This window comes from Heterocephalus glaber, unplaced genomic scaffold (assembly GCF_053883595.1).
Source record: "Heterocephalus glaber isolate CG9 unplaced genomic scaffold, H.glaber_assembly_v1.0 deba00001606, whole genome shotgun sequence".
NCBI classification, from domain to species: Eukaryota; Metazoa; Chordata; class Mammalia; order Rodentia; family Bathyergidae; genus Heterocephalus; species Heterocephalus glaber.
Genome location: NW_028258377.1, coordinates 11775507 through 11799735, shown reverse-complemented (window position 1 = coordinate 11799735; position 24229 = coordinate 11775507). Strand labels below are relative to the sequence as shown.

General features: G+C 37.3%; 1 protein-coding gene, 1 long non-coding RNA gene and 1 pseudogene across 4 annotated transcripts in view; 2 read left to right on the top strand and 1 right to left on the bottom strand.

Moving 5' to 3' along the window:
* Positions 1-4826, bottom strand: part of LOC106010713 (uncharacterized) — a 30185-nt gene extending 25359 nt beyond the window's left edge. Inside the window, exon 1 of the long non-coding RNA XR_001184455.3 lies at positions 4694-4826. This is a non-coding gene — a long non-coding RNA (uncharacterized LOC106010713). The remainder of the gene's footprint in view (positions 1-4693) is intronic.
* Catsper3 (cation channel sperm associated 3) overlaps positions 4799-24229 on the top strand; it is a 42525-nt gene continuing 23094 nt past the window's right edge. For all 3 annotated transcript variants that reach the window (XM_021238600.2, XM_021238608.2, XM_004836218.3), the window contains exons 1-2: positions 4799-5057; positions 6657-6810. In XM_021238600.2, the coding sequence (XP_021094259.1) occupies positions 4960-5057; positions 6657-6810 (252 nt within the window). In that variant the 5' untranslated portion in view covers positions 4799-4959. The remainder of the gene's footprint in view (positions 5058-6656; positions 6811-24229) is intronic.
* LOC110344480 (CCAAT/enhancer-binding protein gamma-like) lies at positions 6861-13055 on the top strand (annotated as a pseudogene).

The following is a 24229-nucleotide window of genomic DNA, read 5'->3' as shown; positions in this document are numbered from 1 at the left end:
TGATAGAACATGCAAAAAAAGTGAAATTATCCCATGTATATCATCAGACCATAGTGCAATGAAATTGGAAATCAGTGACAAAAGAAACCACAAAAACTACATAAACACATGGAAATTAACTCCTTCCTGAACAACCAGTGGGTCACAGATGAAATTAAAGAAATCAGACAATTTCTACAATTAAACAATAATGCCAGTGCAACATACTGGAACTTATGGGGTGCAATGAAAGCAGTTCTATGAGGGAAACTTATAGTGATGAATTCCCACATAAAGAAGAAAGAACAAACTCAACCTAATGTTGAGCCTCAAGCTTCTAGAAAAAGAGCAAGATAAAGTGAAAGCACATATGAGGGATAAAATTGTAAAGATTACAGCAGAAATTAGTGCATTGTCTAGCAGCTGCTGGATTGATTTCTCGTGCTTCCTTACAGTTTTAAAGAATTTTTTCTTTTCCTTGTCACTAATTGCAATCTTATTTTCTTTATCTGAAATTCTGTCCTCACATAGGCTCATTCTTCTGTGTAAGCTTTCAATGGAGTTTTTAATCTCCTGGAAATCTGTTTGCATCTGTTTTATGGATTCCATTTGTTTCATATGTTGGGATTCCATCATGTTCCTCAGCTCCTCTATTTTTTTTATCTGTGTCCTCTCTAGATTTATTAATCATGTCTTGCACTATGGGTACAATCTATGCTGTTATCTGAGAAGTTATTTCTGATGTCATTTTCTCCAGATCTTCTTTTGTTGCCAGTTCAGGGAGTCCAGGTGGTTGAATATCAGATTGTTTCCTCTTGTTTGTTTCTCTTTGGGGTTGCTGTAGGTGATCTGGAAGTCTGGTTTTGAGGCTTGTTTATGTGTCTTCTCATTTCCATGGGGTGGGTGTGGGTGTGTGTTGTTGACGCCCATGTGGCTCACCTCCTTTGCACTGGGAGTGGTGCTGTGGCAGCCCAGGAGCCTCCTCCTGGGCACTCAGCAGAAATTAATGCAATGGAGACTAATTAAACAATACAAAGAATCAGTGAATCAAAGAGTTGGTTCTTTGAAAAATTAAAATAGGCAAACCCTTAGGCAACCTTTACAAAAGAAAATCCCCAAATCTATGAAATTAGGAATGAAAAGTGCAAAGTCACAATGAACTCTGCAGAAATCCAGATCATCAGTATCAACTTTGAGAACCTGTACTCTCATAAGATGGAAAACATAGGAGAAATGGACAGATTCCTATATACATATGAATTACCAAAGCTGAATTAAGAACATATAAAAATTCTAAATAACCCAATATCAGTCAATGAAATTGAAGAAATAATTTAAAAAACTACCAACAAAGAAAAGCCCAGGCCCTGAAAGGCTCATTGCTTAATTCTGCAAGAACTTTAGAGATCTAATGCCGCTGCTCCTCAAACTCTTTAACAAAATTGAAAGGGAAACAATACTTCCAAACTCATTCTTAGAAGCAAGCAATACCTTGATACCCAAACCAGAAAAAATCCAACCCCCCAAAACCCCCCAAAAACTACAAGTCAATCTCATTAATGAACATAGATTCAAAGATCAATAAGATACTGGCAAACAGAATACAGCAAATCATCAAAAATGTTATACACCTTGACCAAGTAGGATTCACCCCAGGGATGCAGAGATGGTTCAACATATGCAAATCAATAAATGTAATACCCTGAATTAACAAAACCAAGGACAAAAACCACATGATCATCTCAATAGACACAGAGAAAGCATCTGACACAGTCCAACACCCATTCATAATAAAAATCCTATAGAAAATTGGAATAGAAAAATCTTTGTCTCAATCTGACAAAAGCCATCTGTGACAAACCAACAGCCAACATTATACTTAATGGTAAAAAACTGAAAGCTTTCACTCTAAAGTCAGGAACAAGACAAGGATGCCTACTATGACCACTCCTGTTTAATATAGTTCTGGAACCATTAGCCACAGCAATCAGGGAAGAGAGAAAAGGAATAAGGATATGAAGGAAGAAGTTAAATTATCATTATTTGCAGATGACATGATACTCTACATAGAAGACCCCAAAAGCTCCACCAAAAGACTCCTAGAATTAATAATTTAATTCAGTGGTATAGCAAGATACAAAATCAACACTCAGAAAAATCAATAGCATTCCTGTACATGAATACAACTCACTGAGAGAGAAGTTAGGGAAACCACACCTTTCAAAGTAGCATCAAGAAAAATGAAATACTTGGGAATCAATTAATGAAAGTAAAAAAACCTATACATCAAAAACTACAGTACTCTGAAAAAGATTGAGGAGGACATCAGAAAATAGATATCTTTTATTCTTGGATGGGGAGAACCAGTGTAGTAAAGTGACTATATTTCCAAAACTGTTGCACTGATTTAATGCAATCTCAATCAAAATACTGTACCACTAGCATACTTCACAGAACTAGAGAAAACAATCCTAAAATTTATTTGCCACCAGAAGAGACCTAGAAGAGCAAAAGCAATTCTGAGCAACAAAGTCAAGGCTGGGGGCATCACAATCCCCAACCTGAAATTATATTACAGAGGTACCGTGATAAAAAATAGCATCATAATGGCAAAACAAAAAGCAGACCTGAGGATCAGTGGAACCAAATGAAAGATGCAGATACAACTCTAAGCACATTCATCCACCTTGTTTTTGACAGAGGGGCCAAACACCTTCCCTGGAAGAAAGACAACCTCTTTAATAAAAGTTCTGGGGAACCAGCTTTATACATGCCAAAAATTGAACCTAGACTCTTATCTCTCACCATGCACTAAGCTCAACTTTAAATGGATCAAATACTAAAACAAATACTTAATCTGCTGGAAGTTAAAATAGGTACACTTTTGAAGACACAGGTGTAGCCAAAGACTTTATGAATAAAACTCTGATCTCATAGAAAATGTTAGAAAAAATAAAAAACTGGGATCACAACATATTAAAAAGTTTTTTCACAGCAAAAGAAACCACCAAGTGAAGAGACAACCCACAAGATGGAGACAAAATTTTACCAGCTACTCTTCAGACAAAGAACTAATATCTAGAATATATGAAGAACTCAAAAAAAGACTCCCCATAATTTAAACATCCAATCCAAAAATGGATATCTGAAATGAAAAGGCATTTCTCAGATGAAGTATAAATAGCAAATGTATGAAAAAATGTTCCATCTCACTCCAGAAAGAATGGGTATCATAAAATCAACCAATAACACATGCTGGTGAGGCTGTTGGGAAAAAGGAACTGTTGGTGGGAGTGTACACTGGTACAATCATTATGGAAGTCAGTGTGGAGATTCTTCAACAAACTAAAACTAGAGGTTCCGTTTGACCTAGCTATTCCCATTTGGTATCTTCCTGAAAGAGTTAAAAATCATCGGGCTGGGGATTTAGCTCAGTGGTTTTGCCACCTGCTGCGCAAGCGTAAGGATCTGAGTTCAATCCCCGGTACCAAAAAAAAAAAAGTTAAAATCATCATACCACAGTGATATATGTTTATAGCAGTACAATTTGTGATTGCTAAATTTTTGAAACACCCAGATGCCCATCAATGGATGAATGGATTAAGAAAATGTGGTTTTTATATACAATGGAGTACTACACTGCTATAAAGGAGGATATACTTGAGACATTTCTGGGTAAATAGATGAACCTAGAGAATATAATTTTAAGTGCAATAAATCTCACACATGTTTATTTTTTATTTTTTAATTTTTTTGGTTACCATTTTTGGTACCAGGGATTGAACTCGGCTCCCTGGGCTTGTGAGGCAGGCAGCAGAACCACTGAGCTAAATCCCTGGCCCCTGACACATGTTTAAATATTGTGGTGTTTCTGTCTGTGAGAAACTGGATGGGTAAATAAGGACCAAAATGGATGATATACATTGGGAGGTAGGAAGAAAATGTTCAAATGGGAAGAAGAGCAAGGGAGAGGAGGAAGGGAAGGGAGGGAACAGGGATAAAAAAATTTAAAAAGGAATGGAAGGGAAACAATAGAAAAAGTTTTGTAAAGGGAGAGGGGAAGAAGGATTGAAGGGAAGGGAATGTGAAAAAAAAGAATTAAGATATGTACAGTACAAGTTTCCTGTGATGAGTGTGATCATTATGTATGTCAAGAGTGTTCCAATAAAGTTCATGTTAAAAAAAGAATGACAGGATTGCACAGATTATTGCATTTTCTTATACTGATCAATGTAATCACTTAAACAATACAACATATTAACTTTGCAGATTTCTCTCTTGATTTACCTTGAAAGCCAGAGGGGTTAAAAGGGGGAGAGTATGTTTACCTTGAGAGCTGAACAGAGCAAAAATCCCTATAAGTCTTGTATTTAAATAATATCTAGTCCCCAGGCACATCCTTTATGCTCCATTTAGAAGGTTCATGTATTCATCCATCCCCCTCAATTAGCCAGTGCAGGGCTTATGTTATCTTCTCTGTTCTTCTTATTTCTTTTATCTTAGCCCCAAACCCATCAGTCTTGGAATTTCTAGTGCTGGGGTGTGTGTTCTCTCACCTAGAATCCCAGAGAACTTTGTTTTTTCCTCTTTGGTGACCCTTAATATTTCTAATACATTATTAAAGGCCTCTGTCTACCAGATGGGACACTTCCTGAAGAAGGGAGGGCCTTTGTCTAGCCCGTCTGTAGTGTCTCCTAGTGTCCTAGAGCTTTACCATTGCTGGGTGCTCATAACCCTCTTGCTGATCTGAGGAACTCCAGTTTCCTGGGGCAGAGGGATCCGTGGATAGTGCTATTGGAAGCTCCCCATGAGGGACCTGCAGGCGAGTGACTGCTGGAATGCCCAAGAGTGACCTCATAAAGCAGAGTTTCCCATCGTGGGGCCTCTCTGCTGCCTCTTGGAATCCAGATACTGAGAAAATCCCTAAGCAGCTTTTGGATGGATGATAAAAGCGAGGAGTAAAAATTGAAAATTTGGAAAATGTCTGAGCCCTTTCAACAGGACTCCTCAGAAGTCTTTTCTAGTTCACTGTTTGATATTGCATCAGATGTGCTCTATGAGAGATTCAGGAAATTTAAGTAAATATTCTCTATCTCCCCTATTAAGAAATGTGAGAAGGGCACTATAGTAGCAGGGTGTCAGTCTCTTCCACAGACACACACCTGCTTCTCAGATGGAGGAGCACATCCCTGGTAGTCTGGTTTCCCTGGTTGGTGAGGTTGGCACATTGTTATTGACCCACAGACTGAATGACTAGTTTGATTCAGTGCTATCTTTTTCTATTGGATAGTGCATTAATAATTTGAAGGTTTTAAAAAATGGATCGCATCTCAAGTCAGACAAGGAAAAGTATGCATCATGTTTTTATATGTTGTAAAGGTATATAATTCTGGTCATTTTGTTTTATTTTGTTTTGAGATGGTGTCGTAGCTATGTTCCCCAGGCTGGTCTTGAACTTCTGACCTCAAGCAATCCTCCTGCCTCAGTCTCCTGAGTGGCTGAGGCCTCAAGTACATACCGGCATGCCCAGCTACATTCTATATTTTTAACCTTTATGAGACGGTTCATTTGTTACATACAATAGGAAAAATAATATTATTTGAGAAAATTTGTAAAGCACAGATAAATGTAAATAAGTTAAAGAATGACTTGTAACCTCAGCCTCCATAGGTAGACAGTGTTACTATTTTAGCATATTTCTGGCCACTTTTGCACAGGTGAGACAATTTTAGGCTGCAAACTTTGTATTTTAATTTGCTTTTATATTTTGCTCTCTACCAGGTCAAACATTTCCCCAAAACATTAAAAAATGCATAGACATATGTTAGTATCTGTATTTCATGAGATAGATGTGACATAGTTTATTCAACAAGTTCTTTTTGTTCGATTTAAATTAGTCTTAAATTCTCGCTAGTATAACTAATACTGGGATAGACACCTCTAGCCAAAGTTACTCTCTGCATTCAGATTGTATTCTTGGGATAGATTCTATGGGAGAGAGGAAATGAGTAATTCTGGGGTTCTTTAGAGAAGCTGATCAACTTGGATTTCCCTGGTGGGCTTTGAAAATGTCCTACTCTACTCTACTGCTGTGAGGATTAAATATTACCATGGTTAACTCTTTGCTAATTTTATAAGTAAAAGTAATGGTATTACTTTGCATCCCCCTGATATTTTGGGGAAAGTATTAGCCATTTGTATTTCTTTCATGAATTGACTGTGTGCCCATTTTCTCTTAGGGTATTCAGTTTTTAAAAAATCATTGATTTGTAGAATTTGTATTGATGATTATTTGAGTATTATCAGTTTTCCTACCAGACTGACCATATTTAGTTTTGTTCACAGTGTATCCCCACTGCCTATTGTACTGTCTGCATATAATAGTTATGCAATAAAAATTTGTTGAATAAGTAAATGATGATTCTTTTCTTTGGCTTGCAAATGAGTGACCATTCTTTATCATAGGCTCAGGGAGAGGGAACTGAGTGGGAACAGGCTTTCCATGATCATCATGCATATTTCATTCATTGCTATTTAAAAGTATGTGTAAATTTATATTCACAGAAGGGGGAAAACAGATCCTTGTCCCTTACAAAAAGAAAAGAAAAAGGTATTTATTGTGTGGGAATCTAGCTTTGTCATGTGATAACCATACCTCTTATTTGCCTTTTTGACAGGAGGAAAGATGAACAATGTCAAGCATTTGTGAAGAGAGTCATAACAAGTCGTCTATTTAAGATAATTATGATTAGCACTATCTCAGTGAATGCCTTTTTTATGGTCTTGTGGACCGATTATAAAATAAGATACCGCTTGTTCAGACTTTTTGAGGTAAGCTGGAAAAAATGGGTACTTTTTTTTCTATTTTACTTCTTTTATTTCTGAAAAAGTTTTAAGGTTTTGAAGGTATTTTGTTTCCAGAAATTTTCCATAGAATTCTCATGACCTTTGGTGGTGCATGCCTGTAATCTGAGCACTTGGGAGGCTGAGACAGGATCACCAATAGTTCAAGGCCAGGCTGGCTACATAGTAAGTTCAAGACCAGCCTGAACCTACATAGTGGGACCCTGTCTCAATAAAAAGAAAAAAGGAAAGGAAGGAAGGAAGGAAGGAAGAAAGGAAAGAAAGAAAGAAAGAAAAGAAAGAAAGAAAAGAAAGAAAGAAAAATCGTCATGACTTTAAAAAATATACTCCAGGGCCGGGGATTTAGCTCAGTGGTTCTGCCACCTGCTTCGAAAGCGCAAGGACCCAAGTTTGATCCCCAGTACCAAAACAAAACAAAACAAAACAAAACCCCCACAAAGCCATATCAGCCTGTGTAGGGGAGGAAGCAGAAAGAAGCCAGTGAGTATTCACTGGAAAGTGTGATGAGCTGTTTGAGAATGGCAGTTGACATTGGGCATGGTGTTGCCTAATCCACTGGTGGGTGAGTACAGAAATTTCTGATGGAGCTGGAACAGAACCAGGAACCTCTAAAATCAAGTCACTACATTTTAAAATGTAACATGAAGACAGAAGAATGCTCAGTGAAGTTAGAACCACATCTTCTTCTAAAAGTTCAGGTAAGCTAATTTCTTATTTTTGAAATGCAATAGAAAAGGATTCAGGTAAAGCAGCATACAAGCTTATTATAAGGAACAAAACAAAACAAAACAAAACAAAACAAAACAAAACAAAACAAAACAAACAGGTGGAGAATCTTCTCCCTATGGATAATGAAAGCCCATCACAAACACATGAAACTGTAAAGCGTGATTTTTTTTTTTGGTACCGGGGATTAAACTCAGGTCCTTGCACTTGCAGGGCAGGTGGCAGAACCACTGAGCTAAATCCCCGGCCCTGTAGCATGTGATTTAACAAGGTAAATATTTAAGAAAATAATCAAGTTAAGAAACAACAAAAATGAAGTGATAAATCTCAGGAAAAATTAGAAATTAAAGAAAAATCTTTTTAGAAATGAGTAAAGTAGACTAAGAACAGTTAAATAGCTTAAGAAAATAGCTTAAGAGAGACAATGTAGGATTTAATGAAGTTTTTTTTTTTAATTACAAGAAATGAAGAGATGAAAAGAATGAATATTGTTAATGGAAAAAAATAAAAGATCCAGTGTAGTGATAATAGGAACACTGGATTTGAAACAAAAGATCAGAACAAATACTAAAATCTATCATATGGAAACATTATCTGAAATAAAAGATATGAAACTATATGTTGAAAGTATACATTGCATACCTGAAAATATGGACTTAGAATAACCAATACCAAAACATCCTAGTAAAATTGTTGGACTTTAAAGGAAAAGGATTGGAGGAAGCTGTAAACATCTAGGCAGTGTAGCTTATAAACAGAAAAAAATTATCACGACTTTACTATTGTAATACTTTATGCCAAAAGACTATGGAGGAACATATTTAATATATTCAGTAAAGACAACGTGAACCATGAATTTTAGATTAGCAAAACTGACGCCTCCTAGCCTGGGTTGGATTGGGCCGGGCTGGGCGGGGTGGGGCCACTCGGAGTTGGAGGCCACCTGGGGGCGGGCGGGCTGGAGGCGCAGTTCACTGTGGGACATCGTCTAAAACATGCAGCGACCAAGAGTTGAATAGAAAGAAAGGAGTAAGCAGTGAAACTCCCTTTAGCATGGTTGAAAGGAACACAGGAAAATAGCCAACTGAGGTACACGTGAAGATTTTTTGGCAGTTTATCGCGGAAACGACTGATCGATCACCTTGCTCTCATTTCTACTGACCTGTGTTGGCAAGGGAGAGTGCCCAAATGAGCGAGATAACGCAGCAAAACAGTACTGCAGGAGTGAACGGGATACGTGTTATTCACACTCAGGCACATGCCAGCGGCTTGCAGCAGGTTCCTCAGCTGCTTCCTGCTGGCCCTGGGGGAGGAGGCAAAGCCGTGTCTCCCAGCAAGCAGAGCAAAAAGAGTTCACCCATGGATCGAAATAGTGATGAGCATCGTCAGCGGAGAGAAAGGAACAACATGGCTGTGAAAAAGAGCAGATTGAAAAGCAAGCAGTAAGCACAAGACACGCTGCAAAGAGTGAATCAGCTCAAAGAAGAGAATGAATGCTTGGAAGCAAAAATTGCTGACAAAAGAATTCAAGTGTACTGAAAGATTTGTTTCTTGAGCATGCACACAACCTTGCAGACAACGTGCAGCCCATTAGCACTGAAACTACTACAAATTCTGATACTGCAGGACAGTAGACCTCAACCTTCCCAGACTTCACAGCTGTGGCTTGAACATTAAGGGTGTGACCACCTACACCACACAGAGGTTCATGGCTGAATGTCGTCTTTTTCCATTATTCAAAGATCCATTGGAGGTTATTTTCTAGGATCAGCATTGAAGAGTTGAATAGCCATGTCATTTAAATATATGGCTTTAAATGAGGTGGATTAAAGTGTATGGTAAACATATCCTGGACCTTAATGTTTTTAATAAGTCCTGACTTCCCCAGAAATACTTCTTTTTTAAATTGACAAAAGGAGTGGGAAACTGGCAGGTCATGCAGAAGGTTCTCAGTTTTAATAGATACAATTAATTGGATTTGGAAAAGTTGAATTCCATCTATGTTAATCTTATATGTGATTTCATTGTAAATTCTCCCAGGGCTGTAGAAACCAATCATTGTAATTTGGAGCAATATTTGATGTTAGATTAAGTAAAGAAACTCCATCACATCTTATAGCAATATGCAGTTAAATAGCTTAAAAATAGAAATAACAAAAAGTAAAGCATATTAGGATTATGATTTAGGGATACCTTTGGGTTATTGGATTGGTATTATTTTATGTCCTTAAAAAAAACCTCATTTATGTACCAGAGTTTTAGTTTCTGCAGATGCTAGTAAACGGAGTTGGCTTTTTTTTTTTGGTACCATTTTGACAGTCAAGTTAGTAAATAAAATGTCTTAACAGTTTGATAACATAAGCTACTGATTATGATTTGGAATATTAATTCAGCTGGTGGTTTCTTCTGTGTTCAAAGTAAGTGCTATAGGGCCATGACTTTTAAAGGCAAAAATTTATTGTGAAAAAAAATTAATTGTGAAGTAACATTTTATTATTAATCTTAACCAAATAAATACTAGAAAAAAACCCTGATGTTCAAATATAAAGGGCAAAAACTGTCATTGACATTCAAATATTTGGGAAGTATTCTTCCCATGAGCCCCTTCCTTAGGAATCTAATAAAAATTAGGTGGCAGCCAAACAAAATTACTAAAGAAACATCAATATTAATGCTTCTGGTGCTAAACATTAAATACATAGTAGTTTGTACAACTAATGCTAATTTTGGTATAATAGGGAAAAACATAATGAATGTATCCTCTGACAATAGAGATATTATGGTATGACTAAAACTGAGAGACAATTGGGGAAAGCCATTGCAAAAATTTTAAGCCATTTTTAGTAATTGAATTAGTAGTGAAACTATTAGTCATGTTATTTTGAGACTACTATATGGATAATTTAGGGTAAAGAACATGGGTACTTTGATAATTATGCAATTATTTCTTTTTCTCCCCACCACCTTAGTGCTGGGGATTGAACTCAGGGCCTCGTATGCTAATCAAATACTGTATGACTGAGCTACTTTCCAAGCCCCAAATAGTTTATTTCTGTTTCCTGTGTTCTTTAGAACTAGGGAGCTCATGGAAGAAAGGAGAAACATTTATAGACAAAGTTAAAACCCTGTAGTTCCACATTTGAATTGGAAGTATCATCATAAACTACTAAGGTATTTTATTTTACCCATTGAATGACCTTGAACATTGACCAAGTCAGAAATCATGCATTCTTTAGTGGCCATAATGTGATATTGAAGTACCATTTCTCACTAAAAGAAACCAGAGCTTCTTAGAGAAATAACTGATTTCTGGTCTAAAACAAGAAATGTATACCAGATGAGATGTGAATATCTTGTCACATATATAACAAGGAAGCTATTACAGACCACTGTGCTTGCGGATGCAGGAGAGAAATCAAAGATGCTTCTACTGGCTAAAGATGGGACAATTTGAGCTTCACGAAAGATAATAATCACTATGAACTAGAACTCATCAAATAATCTGTGAGGTTATAATACTTTACAGAACAAAACAAAACAAAAAACAAACCTAAATGGCCACTCCTGGAGGGTTATAAGGAGCTAATTCTTTATCTTGAAACATAAATTAAGTGAAAGAATCAACCTTTACTGATCTTTCAAAGATGTGCTGTAACCCTGGAGGGTCACCTACTATGTGTGGTTTCTCAGTATTACAGTTCGTTTTTTTTTTTTGGTACCAGGGATTGAACTCAGGACCTTGTACTTGTGAGGCAGGTGACGGAACCACTGAGCTAAATCCCTGGCCTTATGGTTCATATCTTTATAAAGTATCTCAGTAAACAAGTGAAAAAACTGATAGAATATCATCATTTAAAAAAAACTCCCAGTGAAGTAATGAATCTAGGAATTGAGCACCAGTGGCTGCTACCATCACAGAAAGAGAGACAACCTATTGGAACAGCAGCTATAACTTGGTAGAGATCAAACCTGAATCAGACAAAGCTTTTGGAATCAGATGCCTATTTTCAGGAAATGTGGAGGAGTGTACACTCAACAAAATCTAGACTGGAATATTCTACAAATCAAACTACTTTGATTCTTTAACAAATAAATTGTAAGAAAAGAAAAAAGAAATGGGAGATTTTAAAAAGATGAAAAATTTAAATTATAAGAGGGCAAGACTAAATTACTAGTTGTAGAGATATATACATGAGTTGCTAAATAAAAATGTGCCAGGCATGGTGGCACATGCCTGTAATCCCAGCATTTGGGAGTCTGAGGCAGGAGGATTGCTGTGAGTTCAAGGCCAGCCTGGGCTTCATAGTGAGTTTAAGGCTAGCCTGAATTAGAGTAAGACCCTGTCTCAAAAAACCTAAAAATAAATAAATAAATACTAAAGATAAATATAAAGAAATGCAAGGAAGTGATTACTATAAAGTCTGAATAATGGTTAACTTTTTGAGGATTGAGATGGGGCACTTGGAGGAGCTTTCGGGTATCTGGAAAAGTTCTTCTTGACCTGGATAGTAGTGAGAGGGATGCTGGTCTTGCAATAATTCACTAGATTATATGTGGCTCTGTATGTGTGTTTTATTTTATAATAAAAAGGTTAAAAATACTTTGTGTATCTTCATTTAGGGTAAAAAGCACATTTCCTTCTTGGAGATGTAAAGGTTTAGGGTTATCATGATTTGGTATTAGACACTTGGGTAGTGGAATACCCAAATTAACACTTGAAACATCCAGAGTCCACGTGATACTGCTTTTGTGAACAGCAACAAATTTCATGAGATACACAAAGAACCAAGCTGAAAAATTGATCTCAGAGAATAGAATAGTAATTACTAGAGGCTGGAAAGGGTAGGAGCAGACGGGATGAGGGGAAGTTGGAAAGCAGCTACCTAAATGCAATACTGTTAACAGTAAGATCTAGTGTTCTGCAGTACAGTAGGGGAGCCTGCTGGGTTCAATATCCAGTACTGCAGAAACAAAACAAAACAACCTCAGCCTCTACAGAAAGGAAATCAGAAGGAATAAAAATGATAGCCTACAAAAAGATTAATTAAATGCACAAAGAGCAGTAATGGAGCAATTGGAGAAGAAAAATATATGACATATAGAAAACAAAACAAAATTATTAGTAATTAAATGTAAGTGGGTTGAACTCTCTGATGAAAAGGCAGAGACTGGCAGAGTGGATTTTAAAAATCCAACTGTATGTTTGTTATCTACAAGAAACTTATTTTAGACCTTTGGGAGGCTGAGGTAGGAATGTCATGAGTTTGAAGCCAGCCGGGGTACATGGTGAGTTTAAGGCGAGCCTGAACTATATAGTGAAACACTGTCTCAAAGCCCAAAACAACAAAACAGTAACAACAACAACAAAACCCCTCATTTAAGATCTTAAGGGCCGGGGATTTAGCTCAGTGGTTTCATTGCCTGCTGTGCAAGCGCAAGCACCCAAGTTTGATCCCCGGTACCAAAAAAAAAAAAAAAAAGATTTTAAGATACAAATAGGTTAAATGTGAAAGGGTGAAAAAGATACTTCATACAGGAGAAAGATGGAAGCTGGAGTGGCTATACTCAGACAAAATAGGGGGTAATACAAAAACTGTTAAACAGAAAGACACAGTATACTAACAAAAGGGTCAGTTCATTGAGAAGACATAACAATTTTTCTCTAGTACATACGGATCATTCTCCATAATAGACCATTTGTTAAGCTATAAAATAAATCTCAATAAGTTTTTAAAAATATTTAAACCATAAAAAAATCTGACAACAGTGGAATGAAACTAGGAATCAAAAACAGAAGGAAAGGTGAACATTTGTAAAATATGTGTAAATTAGTACAATTTTAAACAACCAGTAGGTCAAAGAAGAAAGCACAAGGGAATTAGAAAATAAAATGAATGAAATTAAAAGCTCAGTGGCACTGCACCTGACTTGCAAGCGCAAGGTCCTGAGGTCTTGAGTTCAATTCCTGGTACTGGAAAAAAAAGCAGCACAGTATTACAAAACTTACAAGATGCTATGGAAGTAGTGGCTAGAGGGAAATTCATATTTTAAAACGTGTACATTAGAAAAACAGGATCTGGCTGAGTAGGGTAGCGTATGCCTATAATCGCAGCACTTGGGAGGCTGAGGCAGGAGGATTGCCGTGAGTTCAAGGCCAGCCTGACTGAACTACATAGTGGGACCCTGTCTGAAAAAAAAAGGATCTCAAATCAGTAATCTAACTTTACACCTTACAGAACTTGAAAAAGTAGAGCAAACTAGACCTTAAACAGGAAGAAGGAAATAAATTAGATTATGATAAACAAAATAGAGAAGCAATAGAGAAAATCAAGAAACCTAAAAGTTGGTACTTTGACAAGCCTTTACTTTTTTTCACGTTCCCCACCCCTTCAACCTTTCTTCCCTTTCCCATTACAAAAGCTTTGTTTCAATTAATTTTTTCCTTCTATTCTCTAGTCTCTCTTTTTTTTTTTTCCTGTTTCCATTCCTTTTCTCTCCCCCTCCCTTGTTCACCTTCCCATTTGAACATGTTCTTCCTACTTCCTATCTGTTGTCCACTATGCTCCTTGTTTACTCTTGGGGTTTCTCACACAAGAGAAACAATTAGATATTTAAACATGTGTGTCTAATTTATTTCACTTAAGAATATGGTCTTGAGGTGCATTCAATTTCTTACAAATGACTGAAGTTTATCCTTCTTTAAGGCAGAGTAGTTCTCTATTGTATATGAATACCACATTTTCTTGATTCGTCTGTTAATGGGGATATGGGCTGTTTCTAAGATTTAGCTATTATAAATTATCCAGCTATAAGCATGGGTGTGCATATATCACTTTGGTATGAGGCTTTGAGAAAATACCTAGGAGGGGTAAAATGGAATCTCTAGTTTTAGATTTTTGAGAAATATCCATAGTGACTTCCATAGTGGTTTAACACTGGGAACCCTGAGATGAAGCCAACTCACAGCCGCTCTAAGCCCTGGGTTCAGTTAGCCTCTCCCTGGAATGACATCCAACCAAGCACCATCTCCAAGGGGTATTGCAGTTGCTTGGACTGGAGTCACCAGCTCTTGTAGCACACATCACTCACCGTTCTGTTCCCTTGGTACATTTCTGCCTGGAGGCTTCTGGAGTCATCCACTTTCACTATGTATCTGTATATTCAATCTCCCTTTCTCATGCCACAAGCCAGGAGCCAGGGAGAAAGTGCAGATTGCCCTTTTTCTGAATTGAGTTTCATTTCTTCACTTTCTCTACGGGCTCCAGTTTTCCCTTCAGATCCTTCATGGGTCCTGGGAATCCACCTTTCTACTTCTTTACTTCCCTGAGTTGTTATTTTCCAGTGTTTGGATTCTGAATCTTGGAGAAGTTGATTTGTTGCTCCTTACAATTCTACCATCTTTGCAGGAGTCAAATTAGAGCTATTATAGATATTCAGCAAAATTGTAAGATCAACAAAAATCAGTTGTATTTCTAAATAGTAGCGATTAACAATCTGAAAAGAAAATCCCATTTATATTAGTGTATTAGTCACTTTCCCATCACTGGGACAAAATACTTGACACCCACAACTTAAAGGAAGAGGGGTTTAATTTTGCTGTTTCAGAAGATTCAACCTATGGTCAGGTGACCATGGAAGAAACAGTAGAAAAACACAGTAGAAGAGACCTGCCTATTTCATGGTAGGGAAACTGAAAAAGAAAGGAGCTGGGGAGGGAGATACACCTGTAAAGGTATACCCCTAGTGATACACCTCTTCCAACCAGGCCCTCCCTCCTAACAGCACATTTGGCCATGAACTCATCAATGGATTAATCCACTGATAAGGATAGTGCTCCCAGGATCCAATCAGCTTCTGAAAGCTCCACCTCTGAATAATGAGACATTTGGGGGGATGTTTTAGATCCAAACCACAACAATTAGCTTCCCCAAGAATAAAATACCTAGGAATAAATTTAAGTAGATGAGAAATGTGAATACTTATAATTATAAAACTCACATAAACTAAAGAGGACATGAATAAATAGATATACATCTGTGTTTGTTCATGGATCAGAAGACTTACTCTTGTTAAAATGGCAATACCCTCCAAAGTGATCTACAGATTCAATGCAATCACTATCAAAATCCCAACAGCCTCTTTCCCTGCTCTGCCCCACCCCAAAAATGGAAAAGCAGATGCTCAAATTGATATGGATGTACAAGGAGCCTCACATAGCTGAGACAATACTTAAAATGAAGAACAAAGTGCCAGGGATTTAGTGCAGTGGCACCACACCTGCCTCAAAAGTGCAAGGTCTGGAGTTTGATCCACAGTACAAAAATCCCCCCAAAAAACAGAGTTAGAGGACTTTCTATCTGACTTCAAAACTTCTGCAGTGATATAATACTCACAACTGCATGAGGGTTATATACACATCCATATTTATAGCTGCACAATTTGTAATAGCTTAATCTTGGAAATAGCCCAAATGCCCATCAACTGATGAGTGGCTTTGTTTCCATTTTTCCTTTTATTTTCACTTTTTTTCTTGTCTCTTCCTCCCTCCTCCCTTGTTTTCCTTCCCATTTGAACACTTTCTTCCCATTTCCCAACATCCATTATACATCTCAGTCCTTATTTCCATGTGCACTTTCTCACACCAGAGAAACAATGTGGTATTTAAACATGTGTGTCCAATTTATTTCACTTAATATGGTCTTAAAAAAAAAAAAGGAATATGGTCTTGAGGTGCATCCATTTAGCTATAAATGTCTGAAGCTCATCCATCTTTATGGTAGAGTAGTACTCTGTTATATAAAAAGCCCACATCTTTTTAAGCCATTCATCAGCTGATGCGGTTTCCAAGATTTAGCTATTAGAAACTGTGCTGCTATAAACACTGGTGTGCGTGTATCGCTGTAATATGATGCTTTTAATTCTTTTGGGAAGATACCAAGAAAGGGAATAGCTGGGTTGAATGGAACCTCTAGTTTTAGATTGTTGAGGAATCTCCAAACTGATTTCCACAGTGGTTGCAGCAGTCTACACTCCCACCAACGGTGGAGAAGGGTTTCTTTTTTCCCACAGCCCCACCAGTATTTGTTATTGGTTGTTTTCTTGATAACAGCCATTCTTTCTGGGTTGAGGTGGAATTTCAGTGTTGTTTTCATTTGCATCTCTTGAATGACCAGTGGTGTTGAACAGTTTTTCATTTATTGGCCATCTGAGAAGTATCTGTTCATTTCAGATGCCCAATTTTGGATTGGGTCTTTAAACTTGGGGGTGGGCCTGGTTTTTTTGAGTTCTTTATATATTCTAGATATTAGTCCTTTGTCTGAGGAACATCTGGTAAAAATTTTTTTTTTCCCACACTGTGGGTTGTTTCTTTGCTCCATTGGTGGTTTCTTTTGCTGTGCAAAAGCTTTTTTTTTTTTTCAGTAGTGGGATCAAACTCGGGACCTTGTGCTTGTGAGGCAGGTGGCGGAACCACTGAGCCAAATCCCTGGCCCTGCAAAAGCTTTTTAATAAGATGAGATCTGTTATTGATTCTTTGTGATAGTTCCTGTGCAAATATCACAGGGTTTTGTTCATAGTCTTTGCCTACACTAGTGTCTTCAAGAGTTCTACCTATTCTATCTTCCAGTAGATTGAGTGTTTCTGTTTTAATGTTTAGATCTTTAACCCATTTTGATGTTAGTTTAGTGCATGGTGAAAGATATGGGTCTAGTTTTAATCTTCAGCATGTGCAGAGCCAGTTTTTTCAGCACCATTTATTAAAGATGCTGTCTTTCTTTCAGTGAGGGTGTTTGGCCCCTTTGTCAACGATAAGGTGGCTGAGTATGACTGGAGTTGTTTCTGCATCTTCTAATCTGTTCCATTGATCCTTGGGTCTTTTTTTTTTTTTTTTGCCAATATCATGCTGTTTTTATCACAGTAGCTTTGTAGTATAATTTCAAGTCAGGGATTGTGATGTCCCCTGCCTTGCCTTTGTTACCCAGAATTCTTTGCTATTCTAGTTCTCTTCTGGTTGCAAATGAATTTTAGAATTGTTTTCTCTAATTCTGTGAGATATGCTATTGATATTTAATTGAATTGCATTAAATCTGTATAATAATTTTGGAAGTATGTCTATTTTCACTATATTTGTTCTTCCTACCCAAGAACAAGGGATTATCTTTCCATTTTCTGGGGGGTTTTTTCTTTTTTTTTTTTTTTTTGGTACCGAGGATCGAACTATAGACCTTGCGCTTTCCAGGCAGGCACAGTGCCACTGAGCTAAATCCCTGGGGCCTCCATTTTCTGATATGGTCTTCAGACTCCTTTTTCAGAATACTGTGGTTTTTAGTGTAAAGGTCTTTTACTTCCTTCATTAGATTGATTCCTAGGTATTTCATTTTTGGGGATGTTATTGTGAAAAGTGTTGTTTCTCTAATTTCTCTCTCAATGAGTTGTGTACAGGAATACTGTTGATTTTTTAGTGTTGACTTTGTATCCAGCTATGCGACTGAATTTGGTTATTAAACCTAGGAGTTTTTTGGTGGAGTTTTTGAGGTCTTCTATGTAGAGTATCATCTCATCTGCAAATAATGATAATTTAAATTCTTCCTTTTCTGTCATTATTCCTTTTCTTTCTGTTGTCTAATTGCTCTGGCTAATGTTTCCAGAGCTATATTGAATAAGAATGGTGACATTAGTCCCCAGGCTATCTGTGGTGGGCAGCTGCCCTGCTGGGGCTGGCAGTCGAACCGGTTCAAGTCTGTAGATGCCACATGAGAGTGGCAATGGAGGCTGTGGTGGGAAGGCCCCAGGTGCTCCGGGCTTCTGTTCTGTCACCCAGGATACCTCCGCCTCCCAGCCTTGAGCCAGTGGGGTGGGTGAGGCAAGGGCAGAGAGAGCCAGATGTCCTGGTCACCTCTATCTCCCCTTTTCCAGAGAGTGACAAAAGGTTACAAGTCCTTGCTGCCTTCCCTTAGGAATCAGTAATATGCACCAAGAGAATGCTTCTACAAGAAAAACAGTCGAGATTCACATACAGATATTTTTGTATTGAGTTCCAGAACTGAAAGAGAACTTGGAGCTCTTCATCCATTCATCTACTTCTGAAATCCTAACAGAAAATGAAGCTGTATTCTGAAATAAAAGTTACTGTGCTTAGGACCACATTTCATTTCTGTATAAGGGACAGTTGAAACAGAGGCAGAGCAGGAAAGAGGACAGAGAAATTAAGTGATAGGAAGAGAAATGGAGAGAAAAATACAGCACAAGAAGAACATCCATCAGAAAGAGAGCAAGATGGATTTAGTTATAGATAATGAAAGGGCCAAGATCCACCCTCAGTCACAGAAGAGTAGACATAGAGATACAGGTCCTGCAAGTGGGATTCACAAAAGCTGAAACAGGAGGGAAAGGATGGAACACACAAGGAAACATGTAATGAGGCATACAAAGAGAAAGAAAACAACAGCCTTTCATGGAACAGTATCCCCTTTAGGCTACCAGAAAAGCCTTATTGCATTTAAAGAAACATGGCACATCCCTGGGATAAAGGGTGAAGGGTGCACAGGTAATGGGGAGAAAATAAGAACCAAGATACATCATGTACAGGTACAAGCACCCAATGATAAATGTAAACCTATTGTATACCTAAAATGTACCAATAAAAGAATTTTTTTTTTTTTGGTACCGGGTATCCAACTCGGGTCCTTCCACTTGTGCAGCAGGGGGCGAAACCACTGAGCTAAATCCCAGGCCACCAATAAAAGAATTTAAGGAAAAAAAAGATGTAGATGTCAGCAAAAGAATAAAAGGAAACATGGCACAGCAAGTCATAGTGGTGCATGCTTGTAATCCCAGCTACTTAGGAGGATGAGGCAGGAGGATCACAAGTTCAGCCAGGCATGTTGGCACATGCCTATAATCCTAGCATTTGGGAGACTAGAAGGATCACTGTGAGTTTAAGGCCAGCCTGAACTGCATAACAAGATCCTGTCTCAACAAAACAAACAAACAAAAAGTAAAACTTAAGTTTGAGGCCAGCCCGGACAACTTAGTGAGAGTGTTACAACAGCCTCCACTAGCACATTAAAAAAGGGGGGGAGGAGTATGGTGGTACATGCCTGTAATCCTAGCACTCAGGAGGCTGAGGCAGGAGGATCACCTCAAGTTTGATGCCAGCCTGGGGTACACATAGTGAGTTCAAGGTCAGCTTGAACTACATAGTGAGACCCTGTCTCAAAAAACCAACCAACCAAATTACATACATACATACAATACAAAGGATTCCTCCACCTGCCTCATAGCATGGCTAGAAGAACAAGGAGAGACAATATTTTAAAAAATACATATTAAACTGCATGCTGGATGGTCACAGTAGACATCATCTAGTTCCTGATTTTAGAGTGAAAGCTTTCAGTTTTTGCCAATTTAGTATGATGTTGGCTGTTGGTTTGTCATAGTTTTTATCAGATTGAGATAAACACCATCTATTCCAATTTTCTGTAGAGTTTTTATCATGAATGGGTATTGGACTTTGTCAAATGTGTGTCTATTGAGGTGATCATGTGATTTTTGTCCTTGGTTCTGTTAATAGGGTATGTTAACATTTATTAATTTGCTTATGTTAACCATCCCTGCATCTCTGGAATGAATCCTACTTGCTTATGGTGTAGAACCTTTCTAATGATTTGCTGCATTCTGTTTGCCAGTATAGTGGACCCTCAAGTTACGACCAGCCTGAAATATGAACTATTTGAGTTAATTAGGTTAATGGAAGATTTATCTGCCTCTTGGTATCTATAGCATGTACCCAGGTAAACATCTAGATCTCAGCTGTATTGACTTACAATCAACTTGAGTTACAACCAGCCCTCAAGAACTGACTGAGCTCTTAAGTCAAGGGTCCACTGTATCTTATTGAGGATTTTTGCATTTATGTTCCTTAAGGAGATTTACCTGTAGTTTTCTTTTTTGATTGGATCCTTCTCTGGTTTTGGTATAAGGGTAATGCTTGCTTTCAGGAATGAGTTTATGAGTAATGCTTCCCTTTCAATTTCATTAAAGAGTTTGAGAAGTAGGAGCATTAGGTCTCCTCTGAATTTCTTATGGAATCCAGCAATGAATCTGTCAGGATCTAGACTTTTATTTGTTGGTAGTTTTAAAATTACATCTTCAGCCTTGCAAGTGCAAGAACCCGAGTTCGATCCCTGGTACCAAAAAAAAATTACATCTTTAATTTAATTGACTGATATTAGTTTATTTAGAATATTTATATCTTCTTGATTCAGCTTTGGTAATTCCTACGCATCCAGGAATCCATCCATTTCTTCTGTGTTTTCCCTCTTATTAGAATACAGGCTCTCCAAGTAGGTTCTGATGATCTTCTGGATTTCTACAGGATCTGTTGTGATTTCACCTGTTTCATTCCTAATTCCATGGATTTGTGTCTTTTCTTTCCTTTTTGGGATGGGGTTGGCTAAGGATTTGTCAATTTCATTTAATCTCTCAAAGAACCAACTCTTTGATTCATTGATTCTTTGTATTGTTCTGTTGGTCTTCATTGCATTAATTTCTGCTCAGATCTTTATAATTTCCTTCCTCATATGTGCTTTGGGCTTTACTTGCTCTTCTTTTTTTAGAAACTTGAGGTTCAAGAGGTTGTTTATTTGTTTTACTGATATGAAGATTCACCATGATAGGACATTATAGGACACCTCACAGGACAGCTTTCATTGCATCCCATAAATTTTGGTATGTTGTATTGGTAGTATTGTTTAATTGTAGAAACTGCCTATTTCTACTTTATTTTTTTTATTTTTTTATTTTTTGGTACTGGGGATCAAATTCAGGACCTTGTGCTTGTGAGGCAGGTGGCGGAACCACTGAGCTAAATCCCCGGCTATTTCTACTTTAATTTCATCTGCAACCCATTGGTTGGCCAGGAGGGTGTTATTTAATTTCTATGTGTTTCTGAAGTTTTTGTGGTTCCTTTTCCCATCAATTTCCAATTTCATTGCACTATGGCCTGATAATATGCATGAGATAATTTAAATTCCTTTACATTTACTTAAGTGTACTCTATGAGCTAGCATGTGGTCTATTTTGTGCTGCTGAGAAGAATGTGTATTCTGATGTTGTGGGGTGTTACACTGTGTAGACATCTACTAAAAGTATTTGCTCAAAAGTCTGGTTCAGTTCTGATATTTCTTTGTTGATTTTTTTTGTCCACTTGATCTATTTGTGAGTGTGGGTTATAGAGGTCTCCTTTTACAGTTGTATCAGTGCTTATTTGATTTTCCATATTTGTTAATACTTGTTTTATATAGTTGGGTGAACTGTTATTTGGTGTATATATATTTATGATTGTATCTCTTCCTCTTGGATTGTTCCCTTTACAAGGATGTAGTGACTTTCTTCGTCTATCTAATCAGTCTTGGCTTGAAATCTACTTTGTCCACAAATAGTATAGCTACCCATGCTTTTTCCCAGATTCCTGTTGCATGGAGTTTATATTCTTTGACTTTCAGTCTATGAATATCTTTTTGAATTAAATGTGTTTCTTCTTGTAACATATTATTGGATCTTGCTTCTTGATCCATTCTGCCAGTCTGTTTCTTTTGCTTGGTGAATTGAGACCATTTACATTGATGGTTATAGCTGATATATATTGACTTGTCATGTTATTTTGTCATATCATCATATTGGTCCCTTCCCCCCTATAATTACTTGTCTTGCCTTGTGGATTCACTGTGTTGGGGTTCATTGAATTGTAGTCCATATTATCTCTTTCTAGAAAGTCCTTCAGAACATTTTGGAATGCTGGTTTGGTGGTCATGAATTTCTTCAGGTGTCCTTTGTTGTAGGAGTGTCTTATTTCTCCATCAATTTTGAAGGATAGTTTTGTGGGGTACATCAGTCTGGGTTGGAGGTTGTTTGAAGTACTTCACTGCAATCTTTCCTTGACTTGAGGGTTTGTGTTGAAAAGTGTACTGTGATTCTGATGGGTTTTTCCTTTATAGGTGATTTGTTTCTTTAACATTTTTTAGAATTCTGTTTTGTGTTGAATTGTAGAATTTCTGGAATCTTGACTATTATATGCCTTGGTGTAGATTTTTTTTATCATGGCTAATTGGAGTTCTACATGCCTCACTTATTTGTATGTCAAATTCTTTTTCCTTGCTTGGGAAGTTTCTGCCATTAGTTCTGTGAACATGTTTTTTATGTCATTTGCACTGTCTCCTGCACTTTCATTGACTCTGCTCATCTTATGTTATTCTTCTTTGCATCATCTAGAAGCTGTTGGATTGTTTTTTTGTGATCCCTTGCTATTTTTAAGAAATCTTTCTTTTCATGATTGCTAACCACAGTGCTATCTTCTATCTGATATTGTGTCCCCACATTGGCTCATTCTGTTCCATATACTTTCAATAGAGTTTTTAACCTTCTGGACATCTGTTTGGCTCTGTTTCATAGATTCTATTTCTTTTCTATTTTGGGCATTCATGGTTTCTGTCATTTGTCTAAACTCTATTTAAAAAAAAATCTTTATCTGTTCTAGAGTCAAACCATGTCTTTCATTGTGGTCAACATCTTTGTACTTATCTGAGAAATTATTTGTGATTTGATTTTTTCCTAGAGGCTCATTAATCTGCTTCATTAGTTCCATGGTTACCACTTCAGAGAGTTCAGGTGGGTGGCTTTCAAATTGTTCCAACTCATTGCCCCCTGGGTTTGCCTTTGGTGAGCTGGAAGTTTAGGGTTGCATCTTGTTTTTGTCTTCTCATTTTCCATTTTTTGAAGAATTTAATTTCTGGATTGTTGCTTGTTGCTTTCTTATGGCAGGTAGCTTTATTACTAGTATTTAGAACCCTTCTCAGACATGTCTGCCAGGTGTAGCTGGCTTTTGGGTTTTGAGTCTGTTGCAAGATCCTGGCTCTTCAATTTATGGGGATGAGAAGTTGCTGCCTATTTGGCCAGTCCTTGGTTTACTGCCACTGGCCTATAGTGTTGTTTATGACCTTAGGCAATCTCAGTCTTGGCATAACAGAAAGAACAACTGATTAGAACAATTATGTTAAGCGCTGGGGATTTAGCTCAGTGGTTTCACCGCCTGCCTTGCAAGTGCAAGGACCTGAGTTTGATCCCCAGTACAAAACAAAACAAAACAAAAAGAACAATTATGTTACCTTGGCTAAAGTAGTACAATCAGCCATAACAATAGCATCACACACAGCCTAGAAAATGACAAACTGTGGTAACTATTTATTTGCCACCTTTAAGTGTATATAGTATATTTGTGGTTATATAACAAAATCTAAAACAAACTGCAAAATTGTATAGAATAAATATGCCATCAGTATGGCAATTTTACCCTCAGGGGAGAAAATTTAAAAGGGTTGGGGGAAAAATAGAGAAATAGAAAAAGAGGAAGAGATTAGAACCAATGTTGGAGGACAAAGGAAGTTTGTACAAATTTTGGGAAACTGGTGAAGAAGAGAGGAGGGAAAGAGAGAAGGAAGAAATAAGAACAAGAACAGAACAACAGCAACAAAAAAACCCTAGAAACAATGTTCACACTCATATAAAAACAAGAACAACCAATCAAGAAAAAACAAAACAAACAAATACAAGTACAAAATAAAAGGAAGAAAAAAAATGTCCACTTCAAGGTGTGTCTCTGCTG